The following is an 18,057-nucleotide window of genomic DNA, read 5'->3' as shown; positions in this document are numbered from 1 at the left end:
TTTGAGAACCTGTTGATGTAGTCTGGAAAACGAGTGTGTAAAATGGGCGGGTTTGTATCTGCTTATTGTGCAGGCCTGGCGGGATGCTGGACTTGTCCTGTCCACGACTAGCAATGCAGCCTGTAAGCTCTTCGATGCTGCGCTGACGCAGGTATGACCAGGGGGAAGTAAGAAAATGTGATTTGAAGGGACTCGTGCCTGAAACAACCTTTGCTGTAGCTGATGTTTAAATTTCTTATCAACTGGGAGAGCGTCCAAGTCAGGCTGCCACAGGACTTCAGCCATCAGCAGGCAGCAGAAAACCCTGGTGGCAGAGGGCTATGCCGGATGCTGCAGCTGCGAGGAAACCTATCCCAGACTATCCCAGACGTGAGGCCTGCTGAGAAGAGATTAACCATTGATCCGTTGTATTTTTATTACTACCGTTTTTAACAGTACCGGCAGGCCGTGCCCATCGCAGCCAGGAGCCACGGGCTGGGGGCCGGTGGGCCAGGCTATCCCATCAGCCGTAAGGCTCCCCATAAACTCTCCGCATGGCGAAGAAAATGCAAGATTTAAACAAAATAAAGAAAAAAAGAACAATTCTGCAGTCTGCCTGTGATCAAAGTGAACGACCTGGAGGATGCCCCCAGCTTTATGAGTAAGGAATTGGGGGGTTGACCAAGCTGACCAGTCTTCCCAATTGACCTGGACATCTTCCCCTCGCCTGCGGCTAGTGTGTGGGCACGGCTTTACAGCGGAGAAGCCGACTAACCCCCTCCCAGGCCATGAAGCAGGATTGTGGAGACCACGGTTAACTGAACCACTGTTTATTTATGAACATAAATAAATAAATTTTGACAGGCAAATATTGCAAGATAAAGGTGGTCTTGAATACTAAACCTTTTCTTGTTCATATGAGAAGATAAACCATTTTTCTTCCATTTATTTTTCTGATCTTGAGCCCTGAATGTCGCTGGTGTCTTCTCTCAGTCTTCCCGTAGAGTTCACTGTGGAAAAGGTCAAGTTCGCTGGTTCTGGATGTTTTACAGATCAGAAGATAAAATATCCCTCTGAGCCTTTGCAATACAAAAGTAACCACTTGTGCTTCCTCAGGTGGTTCTTCATATACGGGTTGTTTCACATCTCCATAGGCAGACATAATAACAGCTTGGAAAAGACTGATCAAGACATAGGTCATCGCCAACATGAAAGAGGCTAGGAAAAAAACCCCATCCAGCAACGTGGATGAAAATGCAGTATTTCTGAAAGCTGAGATGCAGGAGAATATGGTCTGAGCTGAGTGAATCGTGCTATTGTAATTCCATTCATGCTGCCCAAAGACAAGGTAGCCAAAAGCCATAAATGCAAAGAAGTAAACCACCACCATGAGGGCCATTGAGGACATTCCAGGAAGGGCTGCCAAGATACATCTTCGTGCCAGGGGCACGCCATAAAAGAAGTGATGATATTTCAGAGTTTTCAAAATGAAAAAAAAACGCTAAAAAGCCCATAGTAATCCTTAAAATCTGATCTAAATGAGCAACTGCATGTAAAGGAATGAAATTGTTTGGGTGAAGGAAGTAGAAGTTCACTGTATCAGCTCCCACTTTGAACTTCATGACCTTTAAAATAACAAGGAACAGGAATACTAATTTTAGGCTGAAGTTTATCATATTGGAAATGTTTTTAATGTAATCAGGTTTTTCCTGGCCTATGATGTGAAGCTCTTCTGCAATGTAAATGAGCATAAAGGCAAGAACAATTACAAACACAAACATTGGAGCTTTAGTTTGCTGATGAAAAATGGGGAGTGCAAAAGAGTGTGCTGACAAACTTGGTTTTATGATCCCCAAATGAGACATCTCAAATATGATGGAGATGGCGCAAAAGAGGTCTGCATCTGAGTTAAATGTAGTTAGTTCGATGATCACCGCCCATGTCTTTTCATCAAGCCAGTTGCTCTGTTGTAGAGCACCCAGCCTTGTTGTTGAATTAGATCTTCCTTCTTCAGGGAAAAAGTAAAACGTGTATCCTGCTGGTCCATATGTGTGCAAATCTCCATATAAATAATACATCCATGGAGTCCTGTTTCGCTGGTAAGTGAAGCCACCGTCACTGCTGGCATCCTTGGAAACAGGCGGGTTGGCAACCTTTGTCCAAGTGCCAGCGTAGTCACCTTTCTCTGGTATGTCATGGCCGTATTTGCGAAGACGGTGGCTTTCACTGCTCACAGAGTTATTTGCAAAGCTGAGAGGACGGGAACATTTTTTCTCGGTACCTTCAGCCCGCAGTTGCCTCATCCTAGGCAAACCAATGATTTTGGACCAGCTCTCGGGAAGGAAGGTTGGCTGAATGTCACTGTGGATCAAAGGCAAGAATGAGTCTTTCACCCACACATAGATATGTTCTAGCTTATCTGCACTGGCGAGTCGTGGAGAGAATTGGTTATGGATGAACTGGTTGTAGTGGAAACTGTTGGCGTTCTCAGTGGAATAGGCAAAATTTAACAGCAGTGTTAAAAAGGCAAGATGACTGATGAAACTTTTGGCAAAAGTCAATGCCTTGCCTTTAATTTTTGCCCTTTTCAGCATGTTTGCAATTTCATCATTATCTAAAGGTTTATACTGCTTGCTGCCTCTGAGTTTAGCAAGTTTCCGGTGCTTCTCTCTCATCTCATCAGCCTTCATCATTTCTGTAGCCAGCTTCTTCTCAGAAGACTTTTAATGATTTAACCATGGGATGTTTTCACAGTATTTTGGATGAATTGTACTCATAGCTGAGAAAAAAATTATTTTGAGAATTGCAAGGAAAACGGTCTCAATATAGGAGATTGCAGATGCTAAAAGCCACTCTAGTGAAGTCTGATAGCCGTAAGACAAACCATAGGACACAATGAAAAACGACGATAGCCCACTTATAGCTGTAAGTAGTGCGCACAAGGCATAGTTGCACCACCAACAAAAAGCTATGCGTGGTCTCTTGCGAAAGAGCATGAAGGCACTGCTTAGTGGCTTGCTTTCTTTCTGCAAGTTGCCCCCTTCTTCTGTGTAGTTATTACTAAAATTGGAGTCTGATGGTGGCCTTCTCTGGCAGGCCTTAGCCATTGGAGGGGAATTTGTGGTTCTTGTCTGCTCCTCTGCTCCAATTCCATTTGTGTCTCTTTCAGAAACTGTGCGATTACTCCACTTTGGGGGATCTCCCTCGCTTCTTGTCTTTCTGGAACATGACAGGCTCTGTGAGTTCCTGGGACCAGGAAGGTTTTCCAACAGATGAATATTCGTCAGTTGTGCTGAAGTTTCTGGAAGGTACAATTTTTGCAAACTTTCCTCCGAGTTCTTCAGATTTCCGGACAGGAGGGGTGAATTTGCCTTTGGTTCCGTCTGAGCCACACCACGAGGAGAAGCTTTCTTCTGGGAATACTTCAGTAAGGCAATTATAATAATTTCCACAGGTCTGGTAATCAAAAGGCATTCAATTCCTACTGTTACTGCTTTCAAATACTGCAGGTATATTGGAGATTCTTCATCCTCGTCAGCGTTAAAAAACATAATGCCAACAAGCAAGTTCAATAATAATACTGCTAAACAGGCAGACAGACGTTGGAGCCTGCTGAAAGCGTTACTGGCAACGGCAGAAAAAACAGAGATCCACAGATGGCCCTCTTTCAGGCTGTTGGCAAAATCAATAGAAAAATAGTCGATTCTGAGCAGAGGTGTCTTGGGGTCTGTGACGGAAAATGTCCTTTCTAGTACATGATCACTCTTGTCAAGAGAGAGCCATTTCCGGCACATGAAGAACCAGGTCTTCCTGGTGGACATATCCTCAACTTTGGCTCTGCTTAGGAACCAGCTTGGGGATGGGCCCTTGTTATTATGCCAGACCCTGAAGGAAGAAATGTCTCCCAAGTCTTTCTTGGTAGTCAACAGAAAGCAATCGGTGCTTCCTCGTTGGAAAGATGGAAAATGTGAGTGCCGTAAACAATGGACATCACTCCTGCCATTCTGGCTGATGAGCTGAAGAAAGACATCTGCTGTGGTTCCAGCTTCCCAGTGACTGCCTGTGTATAAAGTGACTAAATATCTGCCCTTATCAAAGGGGTCGTTGTCTGGCAGAACGATAATCTTGTCTTTCCTGTCCCTCTCAGCCCTGTCTTTTCTCACGGCCCGGAGGCACAAAAGAAAATAGACGGCAAAAATAAAGAGCACCGTTAATAATGTCACTGGGTTTTGAGGTATATCTGCTATCAGGATTTTTCCCAGATCTATTGCGTTGGGCGTAGCTATTACTTTGGCTGCCAGGAACCTGATGTCGTATGTGGACGCCTTTGACGCAGCGTGAACTGTCAGACTTCTGCGACTCTGCTTCATTTTGCAGACACAGTGTACCCTCTGCCAGTCAGTCAAGGAGCCAAGCCTGCACACGTCTTCTCTCCACAGACTTTGAACCCCGTCCAGAAATAAGCACTGATCACTAAAAACATGTATGCTCACCAGCCTCTGCGTTCGATACCTTACAACATACGATGTCAGCAAGACAATGGAGATGTTGTGAGGGTCTGTACCGCTTCCTTGAGCTGTGGTTGTCAACAGTGACTCTGGGAGACAGATAATATAGGGAGCCTGAATGTTACAGTCAGTGCTAGCTGTCTCATTTTCACTTGCCACTGTTGGCATGTTGTGAAAAGCAGCAAACGAGGCTGTGGGATGAGCATGAGTGACGCTGGTGCCTGTAAATGCTAGCACCTTGAAAGTAACTTGTAATTTTGTCAGGATCCGGATGTTACCGAAATCTCGGAATGAAGAACTTATTGACACCAATGTGATGTAGATAAGCAGACACTTCTTTATTGACGGCCGGGTGCGTGAGCGAGTCCTCTCACGATCAACGCACAGCAGGTCCCAAACTCAGATTCCATATATAGAACTTATTCATACATATTCATTAGTTATTCATGCATAATCATAACATTTCCCGTAAATCATTTACATACTCTCCTCCTATATCCGATTCTGTGCATTAAAGCTTAGAAAGGTCTAGAAATGGGTCTAGGGTACGATTTGGGTAGGTGGTATATGAGTCGGTGGTCGCGATCTCCCCCTGCCGGAATTACCTTTTACTAAAGTTCACAGTTTCTTGGCAGGCACCTACAAGCTGTTCCAGTCGACTCTCCCCAGTTCCCATTAATCTCATACTCTGACATTTCAATACACCTCTACATACAGAAGACTGGTTAAGTACAAAGGAACCTTTCAACCCTAAAGTTATTACCTAAGTTTTCACAATAGTTCCAGGCCCTTCTTCTAGCCTTGGTACAGGACGTACAAAAGATGTCATAACTACTTCTACTATATAGCTGTAAATTTTCCATAAAAATTGTCTTATTCCTCTATATTTTAATTCTATTAAATGATTTTATAAAATCAATCAATCAATCTAATATAATCAATCAATCTTAACTTATTAACAAATCGATAACACGGATGTATATGCTCTTGGTGTTTCTGTTGACTTCAAAACTAAATCCTCCAGTTGTGTAAGTTTGTGTTTTACCGGGTCCCATTGCTAACTGAAAAGTTGAAGTTTCCTTCTCTTTCCTAGCAACAGTAATTTCTGCTCCTTCAGGCGTGATCCCCAGTAGGTCTCCATTAGCCTTGCTCTCTGCCGTTTTAAACCCCAGGACCATTGTTTTGATTTCTGATGTGTGACCTAACCAAGGGAAAGGGTTCTCGTCGAACTCAAAAAGAGCAGTGGATATCACGGCATCATGCGGCAATCCTGAATACTTTCCCTTTCTCAGTGATAGATAAAAGCAATTCCTGCAGGTGTTGCTGGTAGAGAAAGCATTTGCAACGTTCCAGGTTTCCTCGTTCTTCAGCGTGATATTCCAGTGTTTTCTTTCCATTTGAGTCTCTGTTTCTCCAGGGACTTTGCCCTGGAAAACTATGTCCGTTAAATTTTCCGTGATGGAGAAGACTCGTTTAACTCCATTTACGTTGACATTCCTGCAGTGCAGAAGAGCAGCTCTCAGGATGTTGGACAAGCATCTTAGTATTCCACTGGTCTGAATTTCTGCCTCCTCAGACCAACGGCTCTCATTCCTCTGTATCTTCAGCACTCCCATCACCTCTGTCAGTTTCCTAATGGCAAGATCTTGTGATCTAATATTCACTTTCTCAGCTTCCTTTGTGGCTTGAGAAAGAGAAGCAACTACTTGGTTGATTTCCATTGTGCTCTCAACTGAAATATTCAGGGCTGTCTCCAAGTCTCCAAGTGGGTGGCTACAGCTCGTAGGTCACATCGGGGGGGCAAAAGCGCCGTCCGGTGTCGTATCTTCCTCTTCCTGAAACGTCATTGGACGAATTTGAGGAGGATGGTGGGGAGAAGCTTTGTGATAAAAATACAGAGAAATCCTTACAGGAAGTAATGGATAAATTAAGAAAACTGGAAAAGCGAGTTGAAATGAACCTGCCTGCTGCTTCAACACCTGTAATTCCTCCAGTTAGCCCAACTACCCCTTCGACGCTGAACTCGAGAAAAGATCCAATTCTACAGTGTTGGTCTGGTGTTGTTCGTGATGCTATTTTGGAAGGTGACTGGCAGGTGACTAGCACATTGGCTTGTCCAGTAGTGGTCAATAATCTTGGTGCATGTAATTGGGACGTGATTTATGGAAGGTTAATGATCAGATTTTAGCGATGGGAGTGTTGCAACCTGGTCTTCCAACTCCTACAACGATCCCTCAGAACTGGCAAAATTGTTGTGATAGACTTGAAAGACTGTTTCTTTACGATTCCCTTACACCCTGATGACATGCAAAGAGCCTCACTAATGATGATTTGCAACCATTCCAATCCTGGTTGCATGGCACCGAAGCCAACAGTCCTCGAACTTGTTCACCAGAACAGCGGGCTGCCCTAGAAGTTGTGTCCCGCAAGATTCAGACTGGCTGGTGTGGTCGCCGAATGGTGATTCATCCATTATCTTTTTTGGTTTGTAACGTGGCCACTTCACCTTTTGCCCTTTTTTTGCAATGGCAAAAGAAAAAGGGGGAAAATACAGCCATCGTTTTAGAGTGGTTGTTTTTGCCATTGCAACCCAGACATTGTATTTTAAGTCGTGCGACGAGCGAGGGAAAGCAAGCAGCCGACTCAGTGTGAGTGATAAAGCAAGCTTCGATTTATTACGGCGCGATTATGTCTTATATACAGTTCCAGTTAATTATGCCTACAAGTCATCTGCTAATTGGCTAAGCTCTAAAGGGTTACATTTTCATACGTCCTCCTACTTGCGGTTTCTGCGGATAGCTAGCTACATATATTTTTTTCTCTCTTGTCTACGCGAATTCCTCAAAGTTATTTACAACATTAGGCACAAGGTCAGTGCTTTTCTCAGCTTCCTTATCAGCATGCCTCAGCACAGCTGCAAGGCCTGCTTCAGCTAACTTACGCTAACTTTGTTTCACAAAGATCTTTAAGGGAGTCATGGCCGTGATCACACAGCCATTCTGCAACAAAGTCGTCCTGAAGCAGTAGCGGCCTTGGTGAGAAAAGGAAGAGACAGGATTGTTGAAATTGATGGGACTGAACCGGCAGATATCAGTATTCCAGTCCGTGGTGATGATTATGAGTGGCTCCTGAGACATTCAACAGCCATACAGGAAACCTTGATGGGTTATACAGGTGTTGTACACAACAACCGGCCAAAAGGACCTCTCTGGAAGATGTTAGAACATTACCAGTGGGTTGTGAGACCCTTATGCTCAAAAAGACCAGTTGACGGGCCAACGGTGTTTACAGATGCAGGACGAAAGATGAAGAAGGCTGCGTGTGTTTGGCAATCCGATAATCAGTGGCAGAAACACGTGATCACCAGTGAACCACGGGACAACCTTCAAACCTTAGAACTGAAAGCAGTGTGTTGGGCATTGGGAAGCTGGAACGATACACCTGTAAACATAGTGTCAGACTCATTGTACGTAGTTGGTGTAGTACAGCGCATTGAAGATGCCTTGTTGAGAGAGACAAAGAACCAACATCTTGGTGAAATGTTTATACAACTGCGTAATACTCTTCGACAGAGAAAACATGAATATTGTATTATGCATATTGGAAGTCATCAGTGGACCATTGGTTTGGGCGAAGGTAATGCTAGAGCTGATGAAGCAGTCAGCTGTCTGGCAATAACTCCTCCAACAAATAAGTTAGAAGAAGCTCGTAACAGCCACGAGATGTTTCATCAGTATGCAAAGTCTTTACATGGACAGTATCAAATACCCATAGCAGATGCAAAGGGTATTGTTCGCTCCTGTCCTCAGTGTAGTCATCGTGGACCTGGTTTAGGGGTGGGCACTAACCCCAAAGGTCTGAAGGCACTTCAGGTTTGGCAAATGGATGTAACACATGTCCCTGACTTTGGGAAGCTTAAGTATGTGCATGTCACAATTGACACCTGTTCTCATTTTATATGGGCCACTGCACAAACCGGTGAAAAGGCATTACATGTGGAGAGACGCTTAATGTCTGGTTTTGCTGTCATGGGAGTACCTTTAGAAATAAAGACAGACAATGGTCCAGCATATAGTAGTCAACGAGTCGCTAGGTTTATGACAACTTGGGGAATTAAACGCGTTAAAGGGATTCCTCGCTCCCCAACGGGGCAAGCAGTTGTTGAAAGGGCAAACCGTACCCTGAAGGATTATCTTCGGAGACAGAAAGTATCGCAGGACATAGATGTAACTGAACGGTTGACTAAGGTGTTGTTTACCTTAAACTATCTCTCCCTTACGGAGGATAGAGAGGGACCACCTGTTGTTATACATCACCAAACCGTGCGAGGGAACCAAACAACTGCAGTTCCTGGTTTGAATGTTTTGTATAAAAATATGGCTTCAGGCATATGGGAAGGACCTAATCCAGTGTTACATATTGGTAGAGGTTATTTTGTATCTCCACAGATAAAGGACCTATATGGGTCCCTAGCAAGTTTGTGCGACCTGTATGTCAAGATCAGAAGATGGAAGAGAAGACTCAGAGCGAGCAGGCAGAATAAACTGTCTATGTTGTAAGGGATGTAACCCGCGGGTATTATGCCAATGTATGCTATGTGGGGTAAAACGGTTCTGTAAGCCAAAGCTTAAATGTAAATGGTGTAAAGACTGTATGTGTTTGATTAATAACTGGGCATGAAGCAAGAGAAAACATACGACTAGTGTAATACCATGCTGATTGGAGACAGCATACATCATCAGAACCTGTGAAAGCACAGATCTGTGGGGTGGAATGTTAAAAAAAAAAATTAAAAAAAAAAAAAAAAAGTGGAAATTGCAAGAGTAAACATGTTTGAGTGGTGGACTTGGTTTATGGTCTTGATGAATTCTTTACCCATTGGCCAAAGTATTTTTGACATCTTGCCTAGGACAAACATATGGGTGACATGGGCAAATATCACGGGAGTAACAGACTTCTGTTTAAGTCTGCAACAGGCAGACAACGCCTTTAGAACTTGTTTAATTGGTATTCCCCTGCAAGAGAATGAAACAAATTTTGGTGGGTTTTGCAACGTTAAAACAGTGGATCTGACTTCCAATCAGAATGGTACATGTATGAGTCCAAATGGGCAATATGTTTGGCCTTCTATGCGTAATGCAGCGTGGCAGAAGACGGTTATTGAGAATTTAAATCAGCCACATCATTTACCTTTGCAGGAGCTAGATCAATTGGCTAGCGTTGTACCTGTGGAATATGTTAATGTTACTGCAACTGATACGGCAGACTGTACCCACATGTCATCACCACTTCAACCTGTGAATGGCGCTGGAGTAATTTGGTTTGGTGACCTGTGGCAGTTATGGCTAACACGTCAAGGTGAATGGGGGTTTTATACAGGGTTTCAAAATCTAACTGGTTCACCTGTTTGGGGTGAATTGAAAACTGGGGGTTTCCATATAGATGTATCAGGGGGTTATCAGTTGCACACCGGGAGTCTTTTTGATATGTGGGGACAGAGCGTGGCCAGGGATTCCTTTGTATCCTGTCGGTGGACCATGTTACTTAGGGCGTTTGACTTTGTTTGCTCCACATAGGGAAGACTTACTAAAAATGACTCAGCAATCTCATAGATCACGGAGGGCACTGCGCACCTTTGATGAAACATGTGATGACCGAGTCGATCTACATTCAGTAACAGCAAATGTCCTAGCCTCCATATTTATGCCGGGGGCAATGGCAGCATTAAATGCTAAGAACATATGAAGGTTAGCGTGCTGGGGAGAGAAACAATTTAATCTTACATCGCAGATTTTAAGTTGATTATTGCTTGATGTAGATAGTGTTAGGCATGCTACGTTACAAAATAGAGCTGCAATAGATTTTTTGTTATTAGCACATGGACACGGTTGTGAGGATTTTGAAGGGATGTGTTGTATGAACCTTTCCGATCATTCCATATCGATACACAAGAAGTTGTCACAACTGCAGGGAAACATGAAGCATATTCTTGCTGATGATAATCCCTTCGAGGAATGCTTGAGAGGATTGGGGGTAACAGGTTGGTTAAAGACGTTATTGATGGAAGGAATACGCTTTGTTATAATGATTATTGTAATGTTTTTAGGTTTTAGCTGTTTATTTTCTTGTTTGAAGAAAGGCTTAACATCTATTGTGAAACAGACATGGGTTGTCCAAAAAGAAAAAGGGGGATATATGTTACCATTGTCCAGGTTGGACAGGCCTGTTAGTTGAAGCTGCAGAGCAACTTTAAATTGTCCTTGGAACAAGCAGTGTGAGAAAGAAAAAAAGCTATGCACAAACAAGAAGCCAGGTGCAGAGCAAGTCCTAGGAACCACGGAATCAACACACTCTCATCGGCACACTCTGGTCAGGCGCCTGCAGCATGCTCACCAATCAGCGACACGAACGCCCACGTGACCAGAAACATTTATCCAATCACCTGTGTGTAAAGTCGTGTGAGCGGTCGGTTTAAGTTATAAATATGACCTGTTTGTTTAATGAAGTGAGCACGGCATGTAGCCATATTGGTGTGATTGTCATGACTTGGCCGACTCTCCATGGGGAACCGTCTTCGCTTCTCTCTCATCTCATCAGCCTTCATCATTTCTGTAGCCAGCTTCTTCTCAGAAGACTTTTAATGATTTAACCATGGGATGTTTTCACAGTATTTTGGATGAATTGTACTCATAGCTGAGAAAAAAATTATTTTGAGAATTGCAAGGAAAACGGTCTCAATATAGGAGATTGCAGATGCTAAAAGCCACTCTAGTGAGGTCTGATAGCCGTAAGACAAACCATAGGACACAATGAAAAACGACGATAGCCCACTTATAGCTGTAAGTAGTGCGCACAAGGCATAGTTGCACCACCAACAAAAAGCTATGCGTGGTCTCTTGCGAAAGAGCATGAAGGCACTGCTTAGTGGCTTGCTTTCTTTCTGCAAGTTGCCCCCTTCTTCTGTGTAATTATTACTAAAATTGGAGTCTGATGGTGGCCTTCTCTGGCAGGCCTTAGCCATTGGAGGGGAATTTGTGGTTCTTGTCTGCTCCTCTGCTCCAATTCCGTTTGCGTCTCTTTCAGAAACTGTGCGATTACTCCACTTTGGGGGATCTCCCTCGCTTCTTGTCTTTCTGGAACATGACAGGCTCTGTGAGTTCCTGGGACCAGGAAGGTTTTCCAACAGATGAATATTCGTCAGTTGTGCTGAAGTTTCTGGAAGGTACAATTTTTGCAAACTTTCCTCCGAGTTCTTCAGATTTCCGGACAGGAGGGGTGAATTTGCCTTTGGTTCCGTCTGAGCCACACCACGAGGAGAAGCTTTCTTCTGGGAATACTTCAGTAAGGCAATTATAATAATTTCCACAGGTCTGGTAATCAAAAGGCATTCAATTCCTACTGTTACTGCTTTCAAATACTGCAGGTATATTGGAGATTCTTCATCCTCGTCAGCGTTAAAGAACATAATGCCAAGAAGCAAGTTCAATAATAATACTGCTAAACAGGCAGACAGACGTTGGAGCCTGCTGAAAGCGTCACTGGCAACGGCAGAAAAAACGGAGATCCACAGATGGCCCTCTTTCAGGCTGTTGGCAAAATCAATAGAAAAATAGTCGATTCTGAGCAGAGGTGTCTTGGGGTCTGTGACGGAAAATGTCCTTTCTAGTACATGATCACTCTTGTCAAGAGAGAGCCATTTCCGGCACATGAAGAACCAGGTCTTCCTGGTGGACATATCCTCAACTTTGGCTCTGCTTAGGAACCAGCTTGGGGATGGGCCTTTGTTATTATGCCAGACCCTGAAGGAAGAAATGTCTCCCAAGTCTTTCTTGGTAGTCAACAGAAAGCAATCGGTGCTTCCTCGTTGGAAAGATGGAAAATGTGAGTGCCGTAAACAATGGACATCACTCCTGCCATTCTGGCTGATGAGCTGAAGAAAGACATCTGCTGTGGTTCCAGCTTCCCAGTAACTGCCTGTGTATAAAGTGACTAAATATCTGCCCTTATCAAAGGGGTCGTTGTCTGGCAGAACGATAATCTTGTCTTTCCTGTCCCTCTCAGCCCTGTCTTTTCTCACGGCCCGGAGGCACAAAAGAAAATAGACGGCAAAAATAAAGAGCACCGTTAATAATGTCACTGGGTTTTGAGGTATATCTGCTATCAGGATTTTTCCCAGATCTATTGCGTTGGGCGTAGCTATTACTTTGGCTGCCAGGAACCTGATGTCGTATGTGGACGCCTTTGACGCAGCGTGAACTGTCAGACTTCTGCGACTCTGCTTCATTTTGCAGACACAGTGTACCCTCTGCCAGTCAGTCAAGGAGCCAAGCCTGCACACGTCTTCTCTCCACAGACTTTGAACCCCGTCCAGAAATAAGCACTGATCACTAAAAACATGTATGCTCACCAGCCTCTGCGTTCGATACCTTACAACATACGATGTCAGCAAGACAATGGAGATGTTGTGAGGGTCTGTACCGCTTCCTTGAGCTGTGGTTGTCAACAGTGACTCTGGGAGACAGATAATATAGGGAGCCTGAATGTTACAGTCAGTGCTAGCTGTCTCATTTTCACTTGCCACTGTTGGCATGTTGTGAAAAGCAGCAAACGAGGCTGTGGGATGAGCATGAGTGACGCTGGTGCCTGTAAATACTAGCACCTTGAAAGTAACTTGTAATTTTGTCAGGATCCGGATGTATATGCTCTTGGTGTTTCTGTTGACTTCAAAACTAAATCCTCCAGTTGTGTAAGTTTGTGTTTTACCGGGTCCCATTGCTAACTGAAAAGTTGACGTTTCCTTCTCTTTCCTAGCAACAGTAATTTCTGCTCCTTCAGGCGTGATCCCCAGTAGGTCTCCATTAGCCTTGCTCTCTGCCGTTTTAAACCCCAGGACCATTGTTTTGATTTCTGATGTGTGACCTAACCAAGGGAAAGGGTTCTCGTCGAACTCAAAAAGAGCAGTGGATATCACGGCATCATGCGGCAATCCTGAATACTTTCCCTTTCTCAGTGATAGATAAAAGCAATTCCTGCAGGTGTTGCTGGTAGAGAAAGCATTTGCAACGTTCCAGGTTTCCTCGTTCTTCAGCGTGATATTCCAGTGTTTTGTTTCCATTTGAGTCTCTGTTTCTCCAGGGACTTTGCCCTGGAAAACTATGTCCGTTAAATTTTCCGTGATGGAGAAGACTCGTTTAACTCCATTTACGTTGACGTTCCTGCAATGCAGAAGAGCAGCTCTCAGGATGTTGGACAAGCATCTTGGTATTCCACTGGTCTGAATTTCTGCCTCCTCAGACCAACGGCTCTCATTCCTCTGTATCTTCAGCACTCCCGTCACCTCTGTCAGTTTCCTAATGGCAAGATCTTGTGATCTAATATTCACTTTCTCAGCTTCCTTTGTGGCTTGAGAAAGAGAAGCAACTACTTGGTTGATTTCCATTGTGCTCTCAACTGAAATATTCAGGGCTGTTTTAACCAGGTTTTCCCAAAACTGAGCCTTAGGGAGGTGGCGAGCTGGTGCTGCTTTAATATAGTTTAAGACTGAGGCTACCAGATAAGCCAAATAACCTGCTCTAATATAATCTCTAACATAATTGCTTACTGAGGCCAGCAGTTCATGGTATACAACAGCTAGTGGTCGACTGTTAATTGGGTTCCGCACACGGACATATAAACTCACTTGGGTAAATGCCCCAAGGGAATCACAGACTTGAACACAAAGTGTCAAGGTGTACTTCTGAGAGGGCACTCCAACTGGGAGAAGAGATGGGGGAGTTTTAGGCTGATAACCAAAGTACAGAATTGTGCCAAATGTATTTTCTGCCACAGAAGTTATTTTGGCAGTTTTGGGTGCATCGGAAGCTACTATCACTTTATATGTCAGAGGTAAATCGCTGTCAGAAAATCCACTGCACTGAACAACAAATTTTGTCAGAAAGGCTGTGCCCTGGTGTGGGTTGATGGTACACTTGCCAGCCCTAGGAGGAGAATTTACCTTAAATGCATGTCTGTAGACTGAGGACCTACCATCCCGAGTTTATATTTTTTATTACTTATATTTATATAAATATAAATTATGAATATAATTTATTTATATTTATATAAATAAATATAAAAATAAAATATAAATGATTTATAATTTATACTTTAAATAGAAGTACGTAGGATCGATGTGCAGTCTTTGTAAAAGTCAGAGCACGTATAGACAGATAAGCCCCAGACCTCCCTGTTGAGGTTCCGGAAGACCAGTCAAAGCTAATTTCTGTAGTGTTTTCTAAAAAAAGGGACCAGTAGTGGACTGGCTGGCTATTTGTTCTACCGTTCAGGCATTTTCCAGCCAAGGTAAATCTCTCTGTTGGAATTGGAGTGGTGCCACAGTTTTCCAGGCATGCCACATCCAGAAGGAGCGGGGAGCCAGGCTGCACATCTACAGTTTGGTCAGCATAACTCTTCCTTCCATCCTTTTGAATCACTAGACGGAAGTAGTATAAAGCATTTCCTGGGAGGGATTCTGGTGGCATTGCTTGAACTGGACCTGAGGATGTTAACCATTTCAAATCCCTCTGGGATGGATGGCAGCTTTTTCCCGGGCTGACTTTCATGATTTTATAGTCTGACACCTCTTTAGTGCAGTACCAAGTAAATGTGATTCCCTGTAGTCCTTCCTGTGAATCAGGATCACAGGATGCGGAACCATCAAGAGTCCAATTATCATAAAATCCTACTGTGCAGAACGTGCCTCCTGCAATATTTGCCACTAGATCAGTGCTTTCGATCTGAACGTAAACTTTATCTGAGCCTCTGAGAACTGTTGTGGTCCTAATTGGGGTTATTGCAACAGTGAAATAAAAGACATACAACATGTTGACGCTCACGTGGTGGTGAAAGCACTTGGGTACAGTGCATGACGCAGATGAGCATTGCACTGTAAGCGCTGTGCAGCCGAGCAGCTGGAGGAGAAGGCAGACCGCTGCCGTTGAGGCCCACAGCGGAGGTGGGCGCACTGCTGCTGGAGCGTGGGCTGCAGGAGGCCAGTGGCTGGCACGTCCCAGTGGCTGGGGCCGCTCTCCAGGGGAACCAGAACCTCCTCCCGGCACCGCTGGCGAGCACGGTCTCGAGCTGTGGAAACAGCAGAACGCATGTGGGTTACCTTTGTAACTGCGTTTCTTTTACAGTCTGTTTTAGCTTTGTGGCTCTGTTGTTTGTTTGGGTGTAATGGCTACGGAGAGACTGCTAACCAACCCTGCCTATGCAATTTTATGCTAAGAGGGTTGCAGATTATCTGAAAGTTTTACTGAATCTTTCTATATTTTGTGTTTGTGAGACAGTTAGCTATAGGAGCGTTCTGATTTTTAGGAGTTAACCTCCATGTTAGAATGAGGTTAGCACTTCTTAACCAATGACGGACGAGTTCCTATGCTGCTTGTTATCCGGGACTGTGTGACTTGAAGTCCCTATTCTATAGACCATAATAACCTTACTCTCTAGACCATAACCAGAGCACGTAGGTTCTGTTGCATAGGTATAGGATAAGTTATTGGACAGCTTGACAAGGCCGATATCTAGCCGTCCAACTTGGCAACAAAACTTACTTTTGTAATACTAAAAAGCACACCCGCAGGTCAAGAGGACCCTTGCCCAGGTGAAGACCCTTCCCCTGCGCAAGCCTAGTAACAGAAGAGGATGACACACCACATATTATAATTATATGCAAATTACCAACCAGTCATTGTAACTGGGAGCGTATGACCTTGTAATTTTGTGTATAAATGTAACAGTGCAATCTGCACAGGTGCGCTCGATTTATGGAGATGCCACCGAGCACCCAGTGCTGCAGTAAAGGAGGGCCTGCTTCTTAATACTGCGTTGGTGTTGAGAGGTTTGATTCCCGATTTCGGTGACGAGAGGGAAAGAAAATCGTTTGACGCTCAGAGTCAGTGAGGAGCCTGTTGTATAGGGAGCTAATGAAACAGACTTGGACTCTCCTTGGGCTCTGCATATAGGGGAACTAAATGAAGGCTCAGCGGTGGGTCAGCTGTAACTACAGGGCCTGACTATGGTCGGAGTCCTCGCAGAAGACTCAGATCCCTGTAAGGAGCATGTGCGATGCTTCATTACCATAGTACGGCCTGTTGAATGAGTATGTTTGATTTTTCTGAGAAATGTAATGCATAATCCTCAGTGTAGCCTATATAATGTCGTTTGAGTGAACCATAGGGCACGCACCTGAGGCGGAACGATCCCCTGAGCATCCAGAGGTGCAACAACGAATGCCAGATTCTTAAAGCTACGTTGTTGTTAAGGCGTTCTTGTCGTTTCTGGTTTTGCTGACAGGTATACCCAGCGCCACAAGAAAGAAGTCTTTCGGGGCCGAGGACCGACAGCAAGCATAGCGGCCGGCAGCACCGCGGCCCCCGGCGGCTCGGGAGGGCAGGCAGGCGCTGGCAAGGGGCCGGGCGAGGCCCAGCGCTCCCCGCAGGCCCCGCCCGCTGGCGGCTCGGCCCCGCTGGCGGCCCGGCCCCGGCCCCGGCCCCGGCTCCGGCTCCTCCTGGGGCGGGGCCGCCGGCAGCGGAGCGGCTGCGGGGTCTCATGGCGCCGCTGAGGGACTGCCAGGTGAGGGCTGGCCTGAGGCGGAGCGGGACGGCGGGCGCCCTGCCTGGCCGCCCGGCCTGGCCCCGCCGCAGCGACCGAGCGCGGGGGCTGTGGCCGCTCTGCCCGTGGGCCCGGGCCCTGCCCCTGCCCCTGCCGGGCGCCCAGGGCCGGCGGGTGCGCGCCCTTGCCGTTGGGCCGGCGGGCGGGCGGGGAGAGGGGCTGCTGGCGGCGCTGGGTCTGTGCAGGGAGAGGAGCTGAGCCGGCTGAGGCTGGCGGGAGGGCGCCACTGGCGGGGCTCCTGTTGTCGCTCGTCTCCTTCAGCCCGTTACCGGCCGGGTTTCAGGTGGGGTGAGGCTGCCGTTGGGGTTTGCAAATGGCGACGAGGCCTCGCAGCCTTCGCTCCGAGCGGGGAAGCCACCCCGTGCCTGCGCAGGCTGAGTAATTGCTGTGCTTTCTTCCCGCTGAAGGTGGTTCTCCCGGTTGCTCCTTTTGTTGTCGTTTTGTAGTTAATTAGGCAGGGGGAGGTAAAAAAAGAAGTCTTGAAGGTCTTCTCAGAGTGTCATAGGTTCATGAGCGCCAGAGCTCTGGAGAAACGGAGGACGTGCTAAGAGCAGCCCTCAGCAAAAAACCAAACCCTACAGATAGTCACCGGATCTCGGGACTAAAGTCGTAGCAGGAGAATGGTCAAGGCTTTGTGGCGCGAAGCGGTTAGAAGAGCCAAGGCGACGGCATTGTCTCCAAGGCGCATCACAAAGGAGGTTCCGCACCTGGCAACTGGAGAGGAGGATTATGGGAAATGAGCGTAACAGAACTCAATGGCCGCCATACTGTGAAGGGTAACTGGTAGTTTACCTTCTGGTAGTAACCCTCCGCTCTGATTTTTACCTACTCGCTCTCCTTGTCCCGTGGGTTTCCTCAGTCACAGTGTGATCCCTGAGTACAGACACGCCCCAAGACGAGTGTTCCAAGCAGCCTGGGC

General features: G+C 45.7%; 3 protein-coding genes and 1 pseudogene across 4 annotated transcripts; all 4 read right to left on the bottom strand.

The window, feature by feature from the left end:
* Nucleotides 1-851: 851 nt before the first annotated feature.
* On the bottom strand, nt 852-14,523 carry LOC308065547 (polycystin family receptor for egg jelly-like; annotated as a pseudogene). Its single transcript has 2 exons — nt 11,175-14,523; nt 852-2,758 (listed from the first exon to the last, which is right to left on the bottom strand). The product of its transcript is annotated as a polycystin family receptor for egg jelly-like (transcript).
* Nucleotides 2,800-4,505, bottom strand: LOC308065506 (polycystin family receptor for egg jelly-like; the record flags this gene model as incomplete). Its single annotated transcript, XM_080391566.1, has 2 exons — nt 2,942-4,505; nt 2,800-2,843 (listed from the first exon to the last, which is right to left on the bottom strand). Exons 1-2 carry the CDS (start codon nt 4,347-4,349, stop codon nt 2,800-2,802), a joined length of 1,452 nt encoding a protein of 483 aa, XP_080247692.1. The 5' UTR covers nt 4,350-4,505.
* Nucleotides 5,435-6,960, bottom strand: LOC308065505 (polycystin family receptor for egg jelly-like; the record flags this gene model as incomplete). Its single annotated transcript, XM_080391565.1, has 2 exons — nt 5,435-6,246; nt 6,861-6,960. The coding sequence occupies 2 exons, from the start codon at nt 6,958-6,960 to the stop codon at nt 5,435-5,437; spliced, it is 912 nt and encodes a 303-aa protein (XP_080247691.1).
* A 103-nt stretch (nt 14,524-14,626) lies between the features above and the next one.
* Nucleotides 14,627-16,577, bottom strand: LOC308065546 (polycystin family receptor for egg jelly-like; the record flags this gene model as incomplete). The annotated part of the gene is made up of 1 exon (XM_080391607.1): nt 14,627-16,577. The coding sequence occupies exon 1, from the start codon at nt 15,347-15,349 to the stop codon at nt 14,627-14,629; it is 723 nt and encodes a 240-aa protein (XP_080247733.1). The 5' UTR covers nt 15,350-16,577.
* Between the last annotated feature and the right edge of the window lie 1,480 nt (nt 16,578-18,057).

Source organism: Falco punctatus (genome assembly GCF_963210335.1).
Source record: "Falco punctatus genome assembly, chromosome: 6".
NCBI lineage: Eukaryota > Metazoa > Chordata > Aves > Falconiformes > Falconidae > Falco > Falco punctatus.
Note: the sequence above shows the minus strand (reverse complement) of the source record. Positions and strands in the feature narration are given on the sequence as shown.